General features: G+C 39.1%; 1 protein-coding gene and 3 long non-coding RNA genes across 6 annotated transcripts in view; 1 reads left to right on the top strand and 3 right to left on the bottom strand.

Moving 5' to 3' along the window:
* Positions 1 to 21,019, top strand: part of LOC109832756 — a 26,900-nt gene extending 5,881 nt beyond the window's left edge. Inside the window, exons 2-3 of one of the 3 annotated variants that reach the window (XR_002244960.1) lie at positions 14,400 to 14,446; positions 20,882 to 21,019. This is a non-coding gene — a long non-coding RNA (uncharacterized LOC109832756). Of the gene's footprint in view, positions 1 to 14,399; positions 14,447 to 20,857 lie in introns of all 3 variants that reach the window. The other 2 variants (XR_002244962.1, XR_002244961.1) reach the window with 2 other exon arrangements.
* On the bottom strand, positions 15,395 to 16,545 carry LOC109832758. Its single transcript, XR_002244964.1, has 3 exons — positions 15,969 to 16,545; positions 15,776 to 15,820; positions 15,395 to 15,689 (listed from the first exon to the last, which is right to left on the bottom strand). It is a non-coding gene; the product is annotated as an uncharacterized LOC109832758 (long non-coding RNA).
* LOC109832757 lies at positions 16,548 to 18,328 on the bottom strand. The gene is made up of 3 exons (XR_002244963.1): positions 17,191 to 18,328; positions 17,045 to 17,107; positions 16,548 to 16,673 (listed from the first exon to the last, which is right to left on the bottom strand). It is a non-coding gene; the product is annotated as an uncharacterized LOC109832757 (long non-coding RNA).
* Positions 18,686 to 21,352, bottom strand: LOC109832755 (7-deoxyloganetin glucosyltransferase-like). The gene is made up of 2 exons (XM_020400166.1): positions 20,851 to 21,352; positions 18,686 to 20,189 (listed from the first exon to the last, which is right to left on the bottom strand). Exons 1-2 carry the CDS (start codon positions 21,350 to 21,352, stop codon positions 19,255 to 19,257), a joined length of 1,437 nt encoding a protein of 478 aa, XP_020255755.1. The 3' UTR covers positions 18,686 to 19,254.

Genomic DNA, 21,380 nt, shown 5'->3' with positions numbered 1-21,380 from the left:
CGATTTTGGCCAGTAAAATCTGGATCCTGATTTTAGGCAGTAAATCTTGATTCCTGATTTTGGCAAGTAAATAATCTGGGATCCTGATTTAGGGCAAGTAAATCCGATTCCTGATTTTGCTAGTAAACTGGATCCTGATTAGGGCAGTAATCCCGCTTCTGAGCTTCGAGTCCGAAACTTGACTTGATTCCGATTCGTTGATTCGTCCGAGTTTCCCTGGTTGGGATGGACTCGGTTGACTCCTGGGCCATCCGAATGCGAACGGATGTATTCCGTGGCTTGCGTGCGATTCGTCGATGTCTCGTTCGCCTCGTTTGCTCGTTGGTTCGTCGGTTTGTGCCGAGCTGAGCTAAGGGACCTATAAGCAATTTTATATGCCTACAACTCTTGTCCGTCAACTTTTTTATCCCTTGATTTTTATTTTTTTTGAGATTTTTGCTACACATCCAGGCTAATAAACTTAAGTATATAGAATAGTGTTTTCAAAGGTGTGCGCGCCACTGTGCCTCATGCGCCTTGTGAGATACAGGGTGGTGGCAGAGCGCTCCGCATCTGATGCAGCAACGCCTTTTGCGCCTCGCATACATTCTGATTTTGCGCATGGCGCATGTAATATATACCCTCATATAGTTTTGTTTCTTAACATTTCAATTGAGTTTTTATACTCGATAACCTGTATCCTAAAAAGCAAAATAAATCCATTAGGCCTTTTTAGTGGCCTTCAATTGAGGACCATAACTATCATTTGCTTGAATATTAGTCTTGATTTGACATTTGATTTAAAAATTTATGAATTTTGCTACTATGTTGGGGTTAGCATTAGAAATTAAGACCTTATATTTTGATCTTGTAGTAAGATATTATTTATCCTAACATATTTTTATGTGAATTCCTAAACATGTTCTTTTGTGCTTGATTATATATCTTGAAAAATTATGTGCGGTGTGCGCCTTGTATCACTTGGGCACGTGCATTACGTTGTGCTTTGCGTATGTGCGTGTAAATATGCTTTGCGCCCCACATTGAGCCTCGCACATTGACAACACCGATATAAAATCTCTTGTCCGTCAACCTTTTTATCCCTTGATTTTTTTTTGAGATTTTGGCTACACGCCTAGATTATCTTTGAGAGGTGTGCATTGATTTGTATTATATGCTAGCACAAATATCAAGCAAAATCTGTGGCTAAAAAAGTTGGTGGACAAAAAACTCCAATTCACTTAAGTTTACAAGAGCTCTAAATGATCTTTGCCAAATGACAAAGTAGTAAGTGTTGTGAATAGAGTTGGATCTAGAAATTATAATTAAAGATTAGCAACAAAAATTTTGCCAAAATTGATACAGAGATTATTTTGAAATTTTTATGAAGAAATTGGAGCAAGTGTAAGCAAGGAGGGGAAAAAAAGCTAATTTTAGCTTTTGTACTTCCAATTTACTATATAAGCTTTGTTTGAAGTCCCAGTTTTTTCAATTCAACTATTTGAGGGGTGTATGCGTGAAAACGGCGAAGGAATTGAGGAAGAAATTGAGAAAAACGTGAAGAATAAGCAAAACAGGCTCCACCACACCCTGGTGTGGTGTTTGTCATGGGTGTGACAGAATCTGTCCTGTTTGCCATGGGTGTGGTGTTTATCATACCCTGGTGTGATAGAATCTGTCCTGTTTATCATGGGTGTGGTGTGTGTCACACCATGGTGTGACAGACTCGTTTTTAGAATCCTAATCTGTTTGGGATTATGTTTTGTTATAAATAGAGACACGTTTTTAGGGTTTCTTAGGCTTTGATTGGGCTTTGATTAAACATTGATTGGGGGATATTTGGAGCACAAAAAAAGTATTTTCTTGAGCTTTTGATTAGGGTTTTATTTTGGAGAGATTAAGAGTTTTGTTGGTGAGATTAGTTTATTCCTTTGAGTGATTTGTAATCTCAGTTTGTACTCTTTCTCTATTAGTGAAAACCCCATCCTCCTTGCCCCGTGGACGTAGACAACTTGCCAAATCACGTTAAAATTGATGTTTTGTTTGTGCATTGATTTTGGTTGGTTTTGGTCCTCTTTGATCGGTGTTTGGTTTGGTTCCTCGACACGGTTTTCAACAACAATTGGTATTAGAGCACAACAATTGGTATCAGAGTTCGGGCTACGCTTGGGCTATTTGGAGGAGTAGATCGATTTGGAAAGCTCGTCTAGGGTTTTAGTTGGCGAGAAAGGTGAGATCTTTTTGGTAAAGCTTCTTTCTTTTCTCTGTTTTGGATCTATTCTTCGTTTGTTTCCGCACTGGTTGTTGGTGCGTTGAGGATTATGGCCGAGAAAGAGGGAGTTGAGGGTGGTTCTTCAGGTGTGAAGATCGTCCAAAGTTTGAGTATCCACTCGATGAAGATTGACGTAGAGAAGTTCAATGACACTAACAATTTTGGACTTTGGCGATGCGAAGTCTTGGATGCGCTCAATGCGCAGAATTTGGAAGATACGTTGGAGTTGGACGAGAAACCAGACGATATTGATGAGAAGGTTTGGAAAAAGATAAATCGGACAGCGTGTGGTGTGATTAGGTATTGTCTCACTCAAGATCTAAAATATGATGTGATGAATGAGACTTCAGCTAAGAAGATTTGGGAAGTCCTAGAGAGCAAGTACTCGACAAAGCGTCGAAAACCGCTTGCATTTGAAGATGAGGCTTTATCGCTTCCACTTGAAGAATGAGACATCCATTATTGATCACATGAACCACTACACGAAGCTTCTTGCAGATTTGGCGAATGTAGATGTTATTATTAAAGATGAGGACAAAACGTTGCTATTGTTAAGTTCCTTGTCTGACGAGAAATATGAGACGTTTGTCCTTACTCTTATTAATGGGAAGACATCTCTTTCATATAGTGAGGTCACCGCTGTATTAGTGAATTACCAACTTAGGAAGAAGGACAATGAGACTTCTATTGAGCCGGTAACGGGGCATTGGTTGCAAGAGCAAATGGTCCAAACCGAGGTAGGTCACAGTCTAGAGGGACACATCTTGAAATTCGTAGGAATCAGTGTGCTTTTTGTAAATAGGATGAACATTAAAAAGCTGAATGCCCAAAGTTAGATCGAGCCGAGAAGAATAAGGGAAAAATTGTACAAGCTTCAGAGGTGAATGTTGTCAAGACTAGTGGTAACAATTCAGATTCGGATTCTTCAGGCTATTCGTTGTCTGCACTACCGTCAGTTTGTGTTGCTAACTTTACAGAGTGGATGTTGGACTCGGGTGCTACATACCACATTTGTCCTAGGAGGGATTAGTTCTTCAGCTTTCAGGAGTTGGAAAGAGGGGATTTCATGCTCATGGGTAATGATCATGAATGTCCTATTGGTGGTATTAGCACCGTTCAGATTAGAATGAGTGACGGAGTGATTCGGGAGTTGGTTGGAGTGAGGTTCGTTTCTCAGTTGAAGAAGAACATCATTTCACTTGGAGCTTTGGAGGTAGCAGGCTATAGGATGACCTTGACGGATGCACGTTTGAATGTTACATTTGGGTCCATGATTGTGATGAAGGGCGTCAGAAGGAGTAACTTATACTATTTGCTTGGGAGCATGGTGATTGATAGAGCTCTGACGATTTCATTAGATTTGGCTAGATTGTGGCGTAGTTTGGTGCTGGGGTATTTGATTGGTGATGCCGTGCATAGGTTGTTGAGGAGTGTTTTGACCTGTAGATGGAAGTCCTTTGAGCACATTGGGATGAACAAGATCATGATGGAGTTTGACACTTCTATCCATCGAGCGAGGGGTCTTTTAGGAGGTGTTCAGTCAGACATTTGGGGGCCTTCCAAAAAAACATCATTGGGAGATAATCGTTTTGTAGTTTTCATAGTTGGTGATTGTTCTAGGTATTATTAGGTCGCGACCAGTTCCTATAGGTGTAAAGTCCTAGAAGTCAACAATAATTGGAAGAAGTGTATTGGTAGAAAGGTAACTCGTTGTTCTAGCTTTGGTAGGGGTCATTTCTTACGTTTGTGCTGAGCTCATGACAACTTGAAACACTTCATTGATGTGGAGATTTTGGGGCGACGAGATGAGATGACAGTTTCGATGAGTCGTTCCTTTCTGGAGGAGGATCGACGTTGGTTATCGAGTATTGGTTCTGGTTCTGAGGTTTCGACATATTTGGATCATTTTAGTCATAGGTTGCCGACTGCTATATTAGGAGTTATTAGATCTGATGGAGCTGCTTCAGATTTTGGTTAGCGTCGGATATTTGGTTACCCAGTATTTGGTCACATCGAGGATGTGAGATTTGATCTGATTGCGCGTTTGGGATTTGGAGGCTTATTTGATTATCGTTTGGGAGCTTCTGATTTTGTTCTGAGCAGGAATGTCACTTTTGACTCTCAGCAGGTGGAGAGTGTTGATCAGGTTATTTGGATATCGTAGCAGGTGGAGGGTGATGCTACTTCACATTGGGTGGAACTTATTCCACATACTCCAGATCATATTGCGTCATTTGGGATTCCAGTTGAGATGACATAGGTTGGGGATCATTTGATTTCGGATGCAGATGATGGATTGGTTTTGGATTCGGTTGTAGCTGGTGGACATGATTTGGATACGATCATTGGTTCACCTCAGATGGACGTGTTTGATTTGTATCAGTTTGGGGCCGTTATCAGTTGCAGATCCGTTGGCGATATTAGGGAAGAGTTGTAGACTTTTCTATTTGATTGAGGGCCTTTGGAGGCCATTTGGGTGAACTACGTGAAGACTTGATTCCTTGAGCAAGAGGATACGTAGGCAGTCAGTTTTGATGCAGCCGATTTGGTGAGTAGACATCAACGTTTGGAGAGTGTTCGCATTCTCATTTGGGTCTCGACTTGTTGTGGATTAAGTCTGTTATCATGAAGGGTTTCCACGACGTCCTGGACGTAACAAGTGGGACATTTGGTTTGGTTGGTGTCGGCTCTGTTTTGGAAAAACTTCGTCGAGGTGGAAAATTGTGAAAACAACGAAGGAATTGAGGAAGGAATTGAGAAAAACGTGAAGAATAAGCAAAACAAGCTCCACCACATCCTGGTGTAGTGTCTGCCATGAGTGTGGCAAAATCTGTCCTATCTGCCATGGGTGTGGTGTCTGTCACACCCTGGTGTGGCAGAATTTGCCCTATTTGTCATAGGTGTGGTGTGTGCCACACCAGGGTGTGACAGACTCGTTTTTAGAATCCTAATCTATTTAGGATTGTGTTTTGTTATAAATAGAGACATGTTTTTTAGGGTTTCTTAGGCTTTTTGATTAAGCATTGATTGGGGGATATTTGGAGCACGAAAAGAGGTATTTTTTTGGGCTTTTGATTAGAGTTTTATTTTGGAGAGATTAAGAGTTTTGTTGGTGAGATTAGTTTGCTCCTTCGAGTGATTTGTAATCTCAGTTTGTACTCTTTCTCTATTAGTGAAAACCCCATCCCCTTGCCTCGTAGACGTAGGCAACTTGTCGAACCACGTTAAAATTGGTGTTTTGTTTGTGCATTGATTTTGGTTGGTTTTGGTCCTCTTTGATCGGCGTTTGGTTTGGTTTCTCGACACGCTTTTCAACAACAATTGGTATTAGAGCACAACAGTATGGACCTTAGAAATTTTAGGCATTATCTTTTCTGTTATTTATGTATTATTTGATTTGGACATTTCTGTACTTTCTTAAATTAAGGTTTGTTTATATAAAGACATGTTTTCTATATTATACCCACTTTTTTATTCAGTCATTAATATTTCACCAATTACAGCATTTTCTCTCAATTTTTGTGTTTAAGGAGTTTTTTTTAACGTTCGGTAGAATTATATACTGTATAACTTTTTTGTTATCCTAACAAATTTACACCAAGAAACAGCACATGGGGTATTACCAGCATCAGTTCTCTTGATGTATGTCACATGTTACTGTTTGCTAGGATTGAAGCTATCAGCTTTATTTTGATTGGACACAATTCAAAGTCACTTAACATGCTAAGCTTGAGCTTCAAGAGTCATGTATTAGGGTCTTATTGACAGCACGAAGTTGATTTGTCAGTCAATTTCACTTTAAACATGGGTAAATTGCACTTTAAGTACCTTATAGTTTATCATGTTTACACTTCAATACCCTCAGCTGTATTTTCCTCCACTTAAATACCATATAGTTTCCACCGTTTAAGGTCCACTAACATCATCATTCTTTCCACAGAAAACAGAAAACTAAAATACCCCTTGCCTAAATTAAGCCACCGAATGGTTAAATTTCATTAACTTTGTTTTTATTTTCCCCAAATATAACAATAGCCCTAGAGATCTAAATTGGGATTCTTCTTTAATTTTTGAAGCTCTGAATTGAATTTTGAAGTAAGGTTCGTGCAAAATCTTTGGAATTTGACTTGGATTTAGATCTTTTATTAGATAATCCCCCCTCAAAATGATGAACACCATACAAATCAGCATAACACCTATTGATAATAGTGTATTGTAGTGGGTTTTAGTCCCACATTGCTTGGGAGAACACACCTCACACTTATCTACTTGTATAAATATATGTGCATACTCAATATTCAACTCAAGGGAAATTTACCCAAGATTCTCTCTCTCTTACTTTAACATGGTATCAGAGATATGTCTATTTCCCTTCTAATAAAATTTTTAATGCTTCTGTGTTCTTTTGTTAAATCTTGGCGTTGTTGCTTTGTAGCCGTTTAATGTGTTTTTTTTTGCGTTCATCTGCCAGATATTTTGGCATTGCCGCTTTGCGGCCTCTTAACATGTTTCGCGTTCTCGTTTAACCTTTGGGTTTCATTCTAACCTTCGGGTTCTATTTTAAACCTTCGGGTTTTATTCTAACCTTCAGGTTCTATTTTAACGGCATTGCCGTTTCAAGGCCGTCTCTCGGTCTCAAATTAACGACATCATCGTTTCAAGTCGTCTCTCGGCCTCAAACGAACGACATTGTCGTTTCGCAGTCAGTAACGGCATCTCGATGTCTTAACGTCTCAACATTGCTGTTATGGCTCATTTAGAGAAGATTCGAAAACCATCTTTGCCCCTCAATGATCAAAGTGACTGGGCAGGATGATCCATCATTGTCACCAATGCCTTACGTGGCGCTGATTTGCTTGATCATCTCACCAGTACGGGACCAGTTTCATCGTCCATCAGCACTGTTGTTTCATCCAGTACTATTGTCTCTAGTAGTGGTGATGTCAATCTTCAGACTGCTCGTGCTCTCTATGTCAAGGAGAGTTCAGAGTGGCAATTGCAGGAATTTCGTGTCATGGATTATCTCACTCGCTATGTTGGCTTTGGTTTCACTGTCAAGATTGGCTCGCTTCCCTCTGCTCGGGCCATGTGGACTCGTCTCACTGAGCATTTCACACTGTGCTCTGGTGCACGGGAGGCATATCTTCTGCAACGCATTGCTCTACAACGCAAATATAGTTAATCTCTGCAGTCCTATTTTAGACAAATGCAAGCTTTTTGGACAGAGTTACGTTCCATGCTTCCTGGACGTAATTTTACATATGAAGACTGACTAGCCTGGTGCGAACGACATGAGGTGCATCAACTGTTTCAGTCCCTTCTTGAATATTCAACTATGACTGATCAACTACTTCATCAGCCTTAATTTTCGATTTTAGCCTCAGTTATAGGAGCTCTCACTGTTTATTAGACCCGACAACAGATAACACGACTCAATTTGTCAACAGACACTCCTACCTCTTCACTCAAGACTGTTTTGTCTGTACCTGTCACTACTCCTGTTATGAATCATACTTCTCCACAGGCTCCCTCTCCACATGCTCGATCTAAGCTCTCTTGCAAATATTGCAAGAAGGAAGGATACCGCATTGAGACATGCTTCAAGCTTCATCCTGAGTTACGTTCCTCAGGTACTGGTTGTGGTCGGCGACCCCCTCAGTCTCAACCCTCTTGTACACCAGGATTGCTGGCCAATACTATACCTTCTACTACTTCAGACTCTACTATTCAAGCTATTGAAAGTCTTCGCCGTCAACTTGATGCTTTTCAACATATCACTTCTACATCCGCCGCACAACTCTCTGGTATGTATTTTGCTGATTCTTCAGCTAATCCTTCGGTCTCTGGTATGAATAATCTCTGGATTTTTGACTCTGGCTGTTCCTTTCATATGACTTATAATACCTCACTTTTATCCTCTGTCTTTACTTCATCATCTCTTCCTCCTATCTACACAGCTACTGGACAACCATTATCCATTACTTAGTATGTCTCTATTACCCTATAAAATAATCCATCTGGTCATCTAACACTTGGTCCCGTCTATGTGGCTCCTCAGTTGTGCTTGAATTTAATTTCTATTAGCTCTTTATGCATGGCGGGCCTGTTTGTCTCATTTTCTTCTGATACTTGTATTATGCAGGATCCACAAACAGGCAAGACGGTTAGGGCGGGTCGTAGGAGGCACAAACTGTATTTTTTAGAATATCTTCACCTTCCAGAGTCCATACGTTCACGTTCTCTTGTTGCTTCTCTTCATTTGTCAAAACCCTCTACCTCGCTTCCAGTCAATTTATGGTATAGACGACTTGGTCATGTGTCTAATAAAAGACTGGAGAGTCTTATTCAGTTTGGAGTACTTAGTCCTGTATCATCTAAATCTAGTATTGAGACATGTACTGGTTACAAATTAGCTAAATTCACTACTTTACCATTTAAAATGAGTACATCCGTATCCATTTCCTTATTTGATTTAGTATATTCTGATATTTGGGGGCCAGCTCCTTTGCCTTCTTCATCTGGCTACTTATATTATGTTAGCTTTATCGATGATTTCTCTCGTTTTACATGGGTTTACCTACTTAAGAATCGCTCTGACGTACTTACTGCTTATCAAGTCTTCACTGCTATGATTTTCACTTAATGACAATCTCGTATTAAAGTTTTTCGTTCTGATTGTGTCAAAGAGTACCTATCCTTTACCATGCGTTCTATCATGTCCTCTCATAGGACTATCTTTCAACAGTCATGTCCCTACACTCATGAGCAAAAATGGTGTTGCTGAACGCAAACATCGTCATATCCTTGATACTGCTCGATCAATGCTCATTTCTTACTCTATTCCTCGTCGTTTTTGGACTGAGGCTATTCTCACCACGACTCATGTCATTAATATCACTCCATCTAGCTCTCTTTTCGGTGCTACTTCTTATAGTCGTGTTTATACTCATCCTCCCCGTTACGATCTAGTTCGCGTTTTTGGTTGTCGATGTTTTGTTCTTTTGCCATCTCACGAACGTGATAAATTGTCTCCCAAAGCTGTTTCTTGTGTTTATTTAGGAATTAGTTCAGAACATCGAGGTTATCATTGTTATGATCCCGCAACTCGTCGAGTTCATATATCTCGTCATGTTCAGTTCGAAGAAGATTCTTCATATTATTCTGCTTCTGATGACTTTAATTTCCTCCACTCTACTGATCATGCTTCCCTGTTAACTGCATCACCTACTTCTTACCTCAGTTTTTCTTTCGAGATCTCCCTGACATCTCTCACTCTCCTTCTGTTGACTCTTCCTCACCCGAGCCTTCTCTTACACCATCTAATCCATATCCCGTGGACACAACTCTCACTCTAGAAAATACTGTTGATCTCCACGCACCTGTGCCAGCATCTCTCCCGCCTGAGGTTCCTCTTGCTCTTAGTCGAGGTAAACGCCCACATGTTATGCTTGTCCGGTATGTTTCGGTTACTTCCTATTCACCTATCTTTTATAACTTTCTTGCTGCCATTCATACTATTGTTGAGCCAAAGTCCTTCCAAGAGGCAGTTCAAATTCTAGAGTGGCGACAGGCTATGACTGAGAAATTTTAAGCCTTTTAGCAAACTCATACCTGTGATGTTGTTCCCTGTCCTCCTGGGATCTCTCTTGTTGGTAGTAAATGGGTTTATAAGATCAAGTTTCGTCCTGATGGCACCATTGAACGTCGAAAAACTCATTTAGTGGCTCGAGGTTTTACTTAGCAATAATGTATTGATTATGAGGAGACATTTGCTCCTGTTGCTCAGATACCCACTGTTCGTACTCTCCTTGCGGTCGCTGCTGCTCATCGTTAGCCCTTATACCAGATGGATGTCAAAAATACTTTTTTTCATGGCTTTTTATCAGAGACCGTATATATGCAACCACCTCCAGGGTCAAATATTCCTCCGGGACATGTATGTCTTCTTCGCCTTACTGTTTATGGTCTCAAGCAGGCACCCCGTGCTTGGTTTGAGTGTTTTCGCGATGTCGTGCTCAAAGCGGGCTTTATGAAAAGTTATCAAGATGCTTCTTTGTTTGTTCGCACTACATTGCGTGGTAGAGTTTTATTACTCATCTATATAGATGATATGATCATTACAGGTGATGATATGGTAGGTATATAATACGCAAAATCTCAGTTGTAATAACAGTTCCACATGAAGGATCTTGGATCTCTTCGGTGCTTTTTTGGTCTAGAAATTTCTCAAGGTCCGCGGGGTGTATTACTGTCTCAACAGAAATATCTCTCAGATATTCTAAATCAAGTTGAGCTAACTGACAATACAACTGTCGATACTTCACTCCAGCAGAATGTCAAACTTTGCTCTACTGACGGTGAGCCTCTATCTGATCCTACCCGATATCGACATCGTGTTGGTCAGTTGGTCTATTTGTACATCTCTTGATCAGATATCTCTTATGCTGTTGGTATTATCAGTCAATTTGTTAGTGTCCCATGTTCTGTACACTATGCTGTCTTATTACGGATTCTTCGGTACCTCCGGGGTACTAGCACTCGCTCTCTTTTGTTTCTTGCTACATCTAAGTTAGAGCTTTGTGTATATTCTGATGCTGATTGGGTCGGTGATCCAACTATCAGAAAGTCTACCACATGTTATTGTATATTTTTTGGTGATTTCCTTATTTCCTGACGAAGTAAGAAACAAGATGTTATTGCTCTTTTCAGTACCGAGACAGAGTATCGTGCAATGTCCACAACAGCTAAAAAGATTATTCATCTTCGTCGTCTTCTCAGTGATTTCGGCATTTCTGTTACGACTCCTACTCCTCTCTACTGTGATAATAAGAGTGCCATCCAGATTGTTAATAATCCAGTATTTCATGAAAGGACCAAACATATTGAGATCGACGCTCATTTTGTCCGTCACCAAGTTATCAATGACAAGACAATTCTACTTCCTCATGTCTCATCCGCTGACGAGCTTGCAGATTTCTTCACAAAGGCCTTACATGTTCATCGGTTTCAGTTTCTTGTACGCAAACTCACTTTGTTTGATCCAACATGAGTTTGATGAGGGCTGTTGATAATAGTGTATTGTAGTGGATTTTAGTCCCACATTGCTTAGGAGAACACACCTCACACTTCTCTACTTGTATAAATATATGTGCACACTCAATATTCAACTCAAGAGAAATTTACCCAAGATTCTCTCTCATACTTTAACAATACCATTAACAACACCATCCCATATGCTCATGACCAGCAGAACAAGCCTTAACACAATCATACCTATGCATTATAGTTCCATCATTCCATGGCAATGCCTCTTGAGTTGCTGCATTTGGAGGCATAGGCTGACGACAGCAGATACATTCTGCTTCTTCTCCATTGAGTCATGTAGGACGTTGTGCGAATGAAGCTATTTTTTGCGTAAGGTTCCATTGGACGCAATGAATCTAATCACTGTGGATTTTGATGTTTTCTTAACTTAGTCTATTGATACTTATATTTGTTGATATGGGTTGATTGGTTGTTTTTGGTCATTGTTGTAGTTGGTTTCGACAATTGTTTACACTCATGACTTTATGTGGGTTTTTTTCCCAACACTGAAGCTCGGTGAACCAAATGAATTTTCTGGCGACCCACTTCTATGGATTTTCCTGATTTTTCGTACAAAGGGGAGTTGGGTTTAACTGAGAATGAATGTTACACGTAGAAGGAAGATGGCTTAGTTGTGGTTTCACATTATAAAAAAAGGTCAAAATGTCCTAAAACAGTCACATGGCACTCCCAAGTCTCCCATAAGAATATTTGAGGGAATGTTTCCACGTTTAGGTAACAGAAGGGAGTAACATGCAATTTTTGAAAACATTTGGGTATTTAAATATTGCAAAAACAATTTAGGGTATATAAGTGCAAACATGGGTAAACTATAGGATATTTAAGTGAAGTTTAGCCTTTAAACATTGCAGTAGATACTATAACGAGGCAACAAAGGAGAGGAAGAAGTTGATTAGGGAAATGAATGATCTTTAAGGTTATTTTCTAAAACCTAGCTTCGAGTGGGAGCTATAACTGGATATAGAAATTCCTGAGGTAATTTGCATGCTTTTGATCAGTAGGAACTGATGATTTTATACTTAAGCACATTCCTCAAGTGAATTTAAAACAAAGTTTAAGTAATTTCCTTATTTTGAGTGGTAGCACTCCTCTTTCTATGAGCTTCCTAGTATGAAGGAGGCACATGAAGCTAGAGGCACCGCATGTGCAGAACACAACGTCAGGAATTCCAAGTTCTGCTGCGACATCTTGGGTAAAGCTCATGAAGTTATCTGAAATTATGCAGTTGATAGAAGGAACACCTGCAGATTCATTGAGCCTATTCAAGAGCCTGCGGAAAGGTGCTGAAAAGTTTGTTCGAATGGTCGTGCAAAGTGCAACAACATCTTGTTTGGTGCTTGGGTTGGAGGGTGGGAGACTATCGGGGATGATCTCAAACTCAAAGTCGTCCAATCCTTCTAGAGGTGAAGAGCTGCTAGCTGTTTGAATTTGATTGTAATTGAACTCGGTGTGAACAAAGGTGATGTGGAAGCCATTGAAGTGGAGGAGCTTGGCTAGTTTTAGCATTGGGTTTATGTGTCCTTGGGCTGGGAAGGGGATGCAGACTACATGAGGTTTCTTTCCCCTTGCTTCAGAATCCATCTCCCTTATTCTCTCTCTCTTTCTCTTGCTCTTTCTTCTCTATTTTCTGTTTAGTCCTATAAACAGACGAAGGTCTCATAGAGTTGTAATGCAGAACTATGGTTTCAAGATATAAATTGACCCTTGCACCAATAATTCACTTCTGTCCAAAAAAATTGTGTGGCCGGAAATTTTTGTCTAACAGGTGAGAAATTATATCCTTGTTCCACACTGTTGTATATCTCCCAGCTCATTTGTGCTGTCAGGTAAAGTTGTTTGTTAAAGGTCCAGCTTAAGCTGCTTTTTTAACCTTTGCTTTGTCTTGCTTTTCGATTAGTAGTTTTGAGAAAAGTCTAGTAATATTCACTGAGTTTGAGCTAGGATATTTGGATAGAATTTTTGTTTCTAGACGGTTCATGTGTAGTAGAGCACAACAAACGACACATTTTCAAATTGGAAATTTATTTTTAAATTTGGAATGATAGTATCCACCTGTACTACCATGGCAATCTAGCTCAAACTCCTCATCCTACATATATGTATGTATAACTAAAAGGGTTGTTTGCATATATACCCCTTAAATCATTGGTATTTGCAAATATACCCCCTAAATCTTAGTATTTGCAAAGCTACCACTCAAATTATCAATTTCGGGAAAAAATCCTCAAAGCAAATAATCATCAACTTTGATAAGATAATTTGTATTTGCAATGCAAAAATTATCAACAAAAATAGTCAAAATTTTAGCACTAAGTTGATGATTCATTGATTTAAGGGGTATTATTTTACAAAGTTGATGATTTGAGGGGTACTTTTGCAAATAATAAGATTTGTAGGGGTATTTTTGCAAATACCCATGATGTAAGGGGTATATATACAGATAACCCTAACTAAAAATATTAACTATATAGGGCACCATGAATTCACAAAAATTGAAAAAGAAAGAGAGATAAAAGAAGAGAAATCCAAACCTTGTATGCATTCAGTTTAAAGGTACCATGTGGACTGGGTTAACAGGGAATGGCCAAACACATACAAATAGAGATGTGATGACGAAAGGAAGATCAAGGCCTGAGGACACCACAGATATTGACAGGCTAGGTTGCTCCCCGCACCTACACTCTTTTAGCTAAAATACTAACTCCTTTAATTGATTTTGTAAGTGCTTTCCTCAATCTTGTCCCAACTTGATTTGGTTTTTGATATTGATGTGCAACCAAAACCGCAAGGTTGTTTTAATTGTTTCCTGTAGCAAAATTTTAACATGTTTAGGTTTACTGCTTCTTATCGTAGTTCTTGATTATTGTAGTCTAGGTTAACTGCTTCGTATGGTAGTCTATGATGATCGTCGTTAAGAGCATGCTTAATTTTGTTCCAATCATCTGTACAAGTTGCTGATTCAGAATTTTGTAACAACTCCATTTTTCTGGGATTAGTTGACCCTGACCTATCTAATTCTTCCTCTATCTATTTTTCCTTCCAGGGCTATGCATAAATACTGTTCGAGGGGTCTGAATGGAAGAACTTTACGTATGTACTTTAACCATTTTTGTATCTGCTTTGTGTAGTTTTTTTTTTAATTGAGCTAGTTTGGTGAGTTGGCGGAATTCATCTGGATTCTCATCATTGTGCTTGAGCAGTAGAGACCACTTCCATAGTCATAACATTATCATTTTATTATCATTAAGTGAACAATTATGATGTCTTGAAAGATATATGAAAATTGTTATCGTTAAGGTAAATTTAACAAAAGTAGCATGATGTCTTTTTGGGTGTGTGGGGGTAGGTGGGTGTGTGGTGGGGGTCGTGGTTTGGGGTGTTGAACAAAATTATAATAAAATTTTTAATAAGAGAAAAGTACAATGAACTTTGTTAACTAAACTCTATAGTAGTAGCTGTGGTCATGTGCAAAGCTTAGCCAATAATGTTGGTGTCATAAACATCAGTGAGGAAGTGTCAAAGAACATTATGCCAATAATGTCGGTGTCACGAGCATCAGTGAGGAGGGAGGACATGTTAAGAAATAATGCTTACACTGCTAAAAAATGAGGCATCCTAGACGGAAAATTCCGTCTAGGATACCCAGAATTCCGTCTAGGATGCGTATTCTAGACGAAATTCCGTCTAGAATACGCGTCTAGTTTATTTCCGTCTAGTATGTAGTATTCTAGACGGAAATTCCGTCTAGCATACATCCTAGACGGAATATTCTAGACGGAATTCAAAACCGTCTAGAATACATCCTAGACGGATTATTCTAGACGGAAATTCCGTCTAGAATAATTTATCCTAGACGGAAAAAAATTCCGTCTAGAATAAGTATTCTAGACGGAAATTTCCGTCTAGAAATCATATTCTAGACGGAAATTAATTTTTTAAATTTTTTTAATTTTTAAAAAGCATTCTAGACGGAATTTAAGCATCCTAGACGGAATTTCCGTCTAGGATACTATGCTACAGTGTTTTTTTTTTTTTTGTAGAATCTACTTTGAGTGCATGTACACAATATTAAACAATAAATTATATTCATATCCAACACAATCTAATTATATTTCAATATCAAATTTCATTATATTCAAATAATACATTCACCAAAATAGTAGAGAGATACATAAATTATTTACAAACTTTTACATAAATTATTTACAATGGCTATGACACTGCAAAAGCTTCTTCAACTCCTTTCCTGTACATTTACTCATGCCCTCTTCTTCTCATTCTTCACCTTCTTCCTCATCATTCTGAGCGTAAGCAGGAACTGAAATTTAAGCTCCTATAAACAATTGATTTCCATATCAAAAATCGTACCTAAAATTCTTAAAAGGAACACAAAATATAGGAAGAGCTAGAGAGTGTCACCAGTGCCAAATATCTGCTAAAATTCTTAAAAGATAATTGACATATCTGCAAAAAAGTTAATCGTTTAAGCATTAGAACCAGTTCACAGTTCACATATATGGATCGAAACCGAAGGAGAAAGACAGAGACAATAGCAACATACTACTCAAAGATAATGAGCATAAAAATATCAGTGCCAAATTCCTAATATTACCCCTTCTCTTCATTGATTTTATCAAAACGAATCCCACAGGGGCAGGTCATTCTGTTGCCCTCTGATGAAAGAATGACAATCCTTCTTCAGTATTACTTTTACGGGATGTATCCTTCATGTTCTCCAACAAAAGATTTGTTAGAAGAAAATAACTTGAAAAACAAGGCAACAAAGTGAATGATGCACAAATAGGATATATTAATCTAAACTGCAAAACTAAAACTTCCATCCTCATATAGTTGAAAAAAAGGTAAGTACTCAGAAACATGCAATTGACTCGAAGGAAACGATATGACCAGTCCAATAGATGTTTTGATATGATTTTTGGACAAATATCCAAACAAATAAGGCTCACAGACTTATCTTCCAAAATCAGTTGCGTAGCAATAACAGTTCAAGAGCAACTCAATATAGGGATAGACAGCCTTTGTTCGCACTAACAAGAAGGAAAGAGTTGGAATATTTTTCCACTTTAGAATTTATGTTTTGAGGAGATAGTAACTCAAAAATTAAGATCTCATCTTTATGTGCTTCAGGAAATATCTATTATTCTTTATGTCCATCGGTTCCGACTTTCTGTACCAAGGATGAGTCCTTTTAACCGTGAACTACATACCAATATGATTTGTTGCAAACTGGAGCTCTATTCCATCATGCGAGAGCAAGTAGGGAGTAGCCATAATTCCTGTATTGCCTCCTGAAACACTGAATTGCCTCCTGAAACACTGAATTGCGAAGAACATCAACGTGAAACACTGAATTTCCTCCTGAAGAATTTGATATCATAAAAAACCATAGACTCACAACATTACCATGTGTGTAGTATATCAAGCTTTTCACAGCATTCACCAATTGTTTGGTTTCATTTATCGATGAATCCATAATTGGTTGAATTTTTTAAATAAAAGAAAATAGGACTTCTGAATTTATAGAGCAGAATGGAAATTATGCTCCAGAAGCATGGATTGAGAAAGCCAAGGGTTATTCATATAAAAGTGTAGGATGCCCATACAGAACTATAGCTAAAAGAATTTAGAGGATCTTTAAGTTTAAGCACAAATATAGTTTTAAAGTACCTTCCAGCTCAGAGATCTGTCAATTTGCCCAGCAACATATGATGCCAGACCAGAATCATCAGCCTGCACGATAACAAAACCAACTTAGAACATAATATCAATAAAGCGGAAAGATCTGTAACTGTATAGTGCAATTCAATGTTCACCTTGTCCATATTTCCAAGGTCCAAGCCCTCAAAGTTCTTGAGTGTTAGAAATGGAGGCAATGTGAATCTGCAGAAGAAATATTATAAAGAGATACAAATTGTTGAAATGAGGTAGCTTTCAAAATTGAGAAAGTGGTTAATTTATGTAACCACCTTGATATCTTTCAAGTTCGTTTGAGCTTTAATGCCTAAAAATTTTAGCGAAAAGGTTTGAGACAAGAAAAATTCAGAAGTGATCAGACACGACAACTAAATTGGAGAGAACATCAGTCTATAGAGCCAAAGTCAGGATGATTAGAGTGAGCAAGAGCCTCTAGAGAACCGTGTGACGACAGGAATACTATCATGTAACCCTACAATACACATGAAGTCAAAGAAAAATGGCAAAATGACATATGGACATCAAGGCTTACAAAAATTAGAATATCAGGAACAACAAAGGGAACAAAAAGAAATTCTCAATTAATTTTCGAGTACATCAACTTTAGCAGCGGGTATTCCCTTCACAATTGCTTCTTTAACAGTATTACCAGCAGCCAAGTTTCTCACTCCTATAACAACATGGACACCACGCAGTGCAAGAAATATGTCACTCCTCAAACATTTATTTTATCCAAATCACAATAAGATTAAATTTACTTTCATTTAACTAAATATAAGATTAATTTTTTTTTTCTCAGCTCAGCGAGATTAATCATCAAATTTGGCGAATTCAACCAAGAACAGAGATTTTTACCGTGGATCGCCTTGGGACTTGTTCTCGATCCCGCTACCCACGAGCTAGGGCAAAGCATCGCCGACAAGCTCGAAACAATCCCGACAAAATACAACACCATCACAAACCCTAGCACCCAAGGCATCAGCATAATCCCAATCACGAACGTCACCGCTCCAGAAAGCATCATAGCGAACTAAACCCCCAGCAAGAGGGAAGCGAACGCCGCCGGCGTCATCTTGCTCCGCCTCGCGGACGGAGATCTCGGCACCGCCTGGATCCGCCGTGGCGGAGGACCGGATCCAGGCGGCGAGCGGAGGATCGAGAGGAGGATGGCGGAGAGCTCGTAGAAGGCCTTGGAGCTCTGCTCGTCGGAGCTGCTCATCGTCGAAGGCCATGGATGGAGAGGGAGTAGAGGGGGAGAGAGGGGTAGAGGGTGAGGTTGAGGAGGGAGAGGGAGAGGGAGGAGTAGGAGAGGTTCCTGAAATGAAAACAAATTTGGGAATGAAATTATTCGTTTTAGGGGGGAACGGAGGGCTTTCGCGGGTTTATTGGGTGAATTTAAAAAAAAAAAAATTGGTTGGAAATTTCTAGACGGAAATTTCCGTCTAGGATATTATTCTAGACGGAAATTTCCGTCTAGAATATCTGGTTATTTTAAAAAAAAAATAAAAAAATAAAGGAACCGTCTAGGATACTATTCTAGACGGAATTTTCCGTCTAGAATGTTTTATTCTAGACGGAATATTCCAGACGGAAAATTTCCGTCTAGTTTAATACATTCGAGACGGAAAAAATTCCGTCTAGAATATTCCGTCTAGAATACATGATTTTCTACTAGTATTATATTATATACATGGTCAGTTCACAATCCACAATTTTTAGTTTCTGCATGAAGTGGTTCGGCACGTTTCACGACATTCTAGTTTCTGAGTAGTAGGAAGTCATCTACTTGAAAGAATTATAAAAAAGCAGTAGACTTAAACCATTTTAACGCCTACTCTCCAACACTAGGTTAAATCTCACTACCAAACAGTATAATCTTTGGTGTTTGACCGAAAGAGAGTCCTTTTATTTTGTTAAGAGAAAATGGGTTCATGATCTTTTTCATTAACCAGGCATAAAACAGATAAGAAAATGACATGCTTATTTAAAATATCCTAACCGACTATGATACATAACAAAATAAAATACATAAAACTTTGAAAGGATACCAGCATTGCAGAGGAATAGGAGAAATCTATAGAACAACTTATTCTTTTAATTTCCAAACTTTGAACTATAGTATCTCCAGGAAAGTTGAGGCTCGAGTATATTTTTTCAAGAAGAGAACCTTATGCGTTGAATCGTCAAACCTTTCCAAGGAGGACCTCCTTAACTACTCTATCCAAATTGATTGAAGACTTCCCACCTGGTTTAGTTGCCTCGTAAGCTGCTTCTTTCCATAGCCATGCTTGTCTCTTCATCTCCTTCGCTTTCTCACCCCTCATCAGCTTTCTTACCAGTCCCTCCACGTCCTCTCTTTTTACGTCATTATCGATCTCCATTCCTATGCCCCATTTGGTGCAAGCATGCCAACAATTTGTTTGTTGGTCGCCAAAGTATGGCCAGCATATTACTGGCACACCTGCACTTATGCTCTCCATCATCGAGTTCCATCCACAGTGCGTCAAGAATCCTCCAACTGCAGAGTGCATCAGCACTTCCTCCTGTGGGCACCATGTAGCAAGCAAACCTCTTTCCTTTGTCTCTTCAAAAAACTCTTTTGGTAGACTAGCAGAGCCACCCATCACAACATCAGGCCTGATCACCCATAGGAAATCCTGACCACTATTTGACAACCCCCAAGCAAACTCTACAAGTTGCTGGTTCGTCATTACTGCTAAACTCCCAAAATTTACATATACTACTGACTTGGGTGCTCTCCCATCTAACCACTCCAAACAACCTGCATCCTCCTTCCACAGGTTATTGGACCCAATTGCTTTCATTGATTTGTCAGTAATTTGATGACATAGCAAGGTTAGGGGGCCTACAGTGTAGATTGGTGGAAGGATTGATGACATTGCTTCAAGAACCGAGTCTTCCAAATCATCCAAGGTGTTTATAATGATTGCAGTGGCTTGCTTAGCCGCTTGGCTTTCATTTTTGAGGTAGTTAAAGATGATGTCATTGGGATCGGTTGTTTGTAGAAAACTTGGAAGATTTTTCAACCTTATGTTCTTCATCCCGGGTATCCAGTCAATTGGAGTGTTGAGATACCCATTGATGAGATCGTTTTTGCCTGGTTATCAATCATGTACAGGAAACATAAGGTGACAATTAACAAGGTCAATGATCAGAGACATGAACAAAACATGTTGTGGCTTAAAGACATGGTTGCTGTCATTTAAAGTTGCATAGTGTATGTAACTGAGATAATAGTATAATTAGAAGATCCTTGGCCTAGTGATAGTTGAGTGATATTGCAAAGTTAATATGTTTCCTATCATGCGATTATAGAAAAAGGAAAGTTATGTCATGTTTGATAACGAAGACTTTGATATCTTTCTTGTGTGAATCCTTACTATACATAGTATACAGAACCTTTTTCATTTTGATTGCAAAACTATAGAGAAAATCAGCGATTTGCAGATATTTATTAGTTTCTATTGAGAAACATTTTTGGAGCGCAAGTCACCCCTAGTTAGTATAATTAAATATAAGATTGTTATCTTATTGGTAAAACAGTAGTAAGTTCAAAACTTCGGTGTTGCCAATTTATGCTAGTAATTTCTTTGTTTGGGATTCCGTGGCAAGTGGTCATTTCGTTGAATTCTGGGTCTGGTGAGCAAAACTCTCTTTCTTTAGGACATTAAAGCAGGACAGTGATATAAAGATACTATTTAGCGAAATTATGAATTATTTCTTATGTATTACATTATGTCAATACTTAGCTTTCATACTTTTTAGCGGTACAATTCCTCTTTCTTCAAGCTCCTTATAGTGGATGGTGCCGAGGAAACCACAAGCGCTGGCCGAGCAAAAGAATATGTTCGGAATCCTAAACTCTGCTGTACTTTCAAGAGTGAAGCTGGCACAATTATCAGAGACAACGCAGGTAAGTGGAGGCACTCCTGAAGAAGGTTCATTGAGCCTCTTCAAGAGCTCACGAAACGGAGCTCTCAAATTGTCTCGAACAGCAAGGCATAAAGCAACAGCATCCGGGGAACCTGATAGGGGTAGGTCATCGGGGATGACCTCGAATCTGAAGTCTTCCAGGCCCTCGAGTGCTGAAACTTGGTCGCTGGTGATGATGCGGTTGTAGTTGAATTCTGTGTGCACGAAGGTGATGTGGAAGCCTTTGAAGTGGAGTAGCTTGGCAAGTTTCAGCATCCCATGGATGTGTCCTTGAGCAGGAAGTGGCATGCACACAGCATGAGGCTTTTGTTCTACAGTACTGCCCATCTCTCTTAAAATGGTCACGGAGTCTCTC

This window comes from Asparagus officinalis, chromosome 3 (genome assembly GCF_001876935.1).
Source record: "Asparagus officinalis chromosome 3, Aspof.V1, whole genome shotgun sequence".
Lineage (NCBI taxonomy): Eukaryota > Viridiplantae > Streptophyta > Magnoliopsida > Asparagales > Asparagaceae > Asparagus > Asparagus officinalis.
Note: the sequence above shows the minus strand (reverse complement) of the source record. Positions and strands in the feature narration are given on the sequence as shown.

Bases quoted from the DNA above. Each gene is read 5' to 3' on its own strand.
- LOC109832755 (XM_020400166.1), bottom strand. From the start codon at position 21,352: ATGGGCAGTACTGTAGAACAAAAGCCTCATGCTGTGTGCATGCCACTT. The intron at 20,190-20,850 runs GTATGAAAGCTA...ATTGATAACCAG, and splicing joins AGGAATTGTACCGCTAAAAA to GCAAAAACGATCTCATCAAT.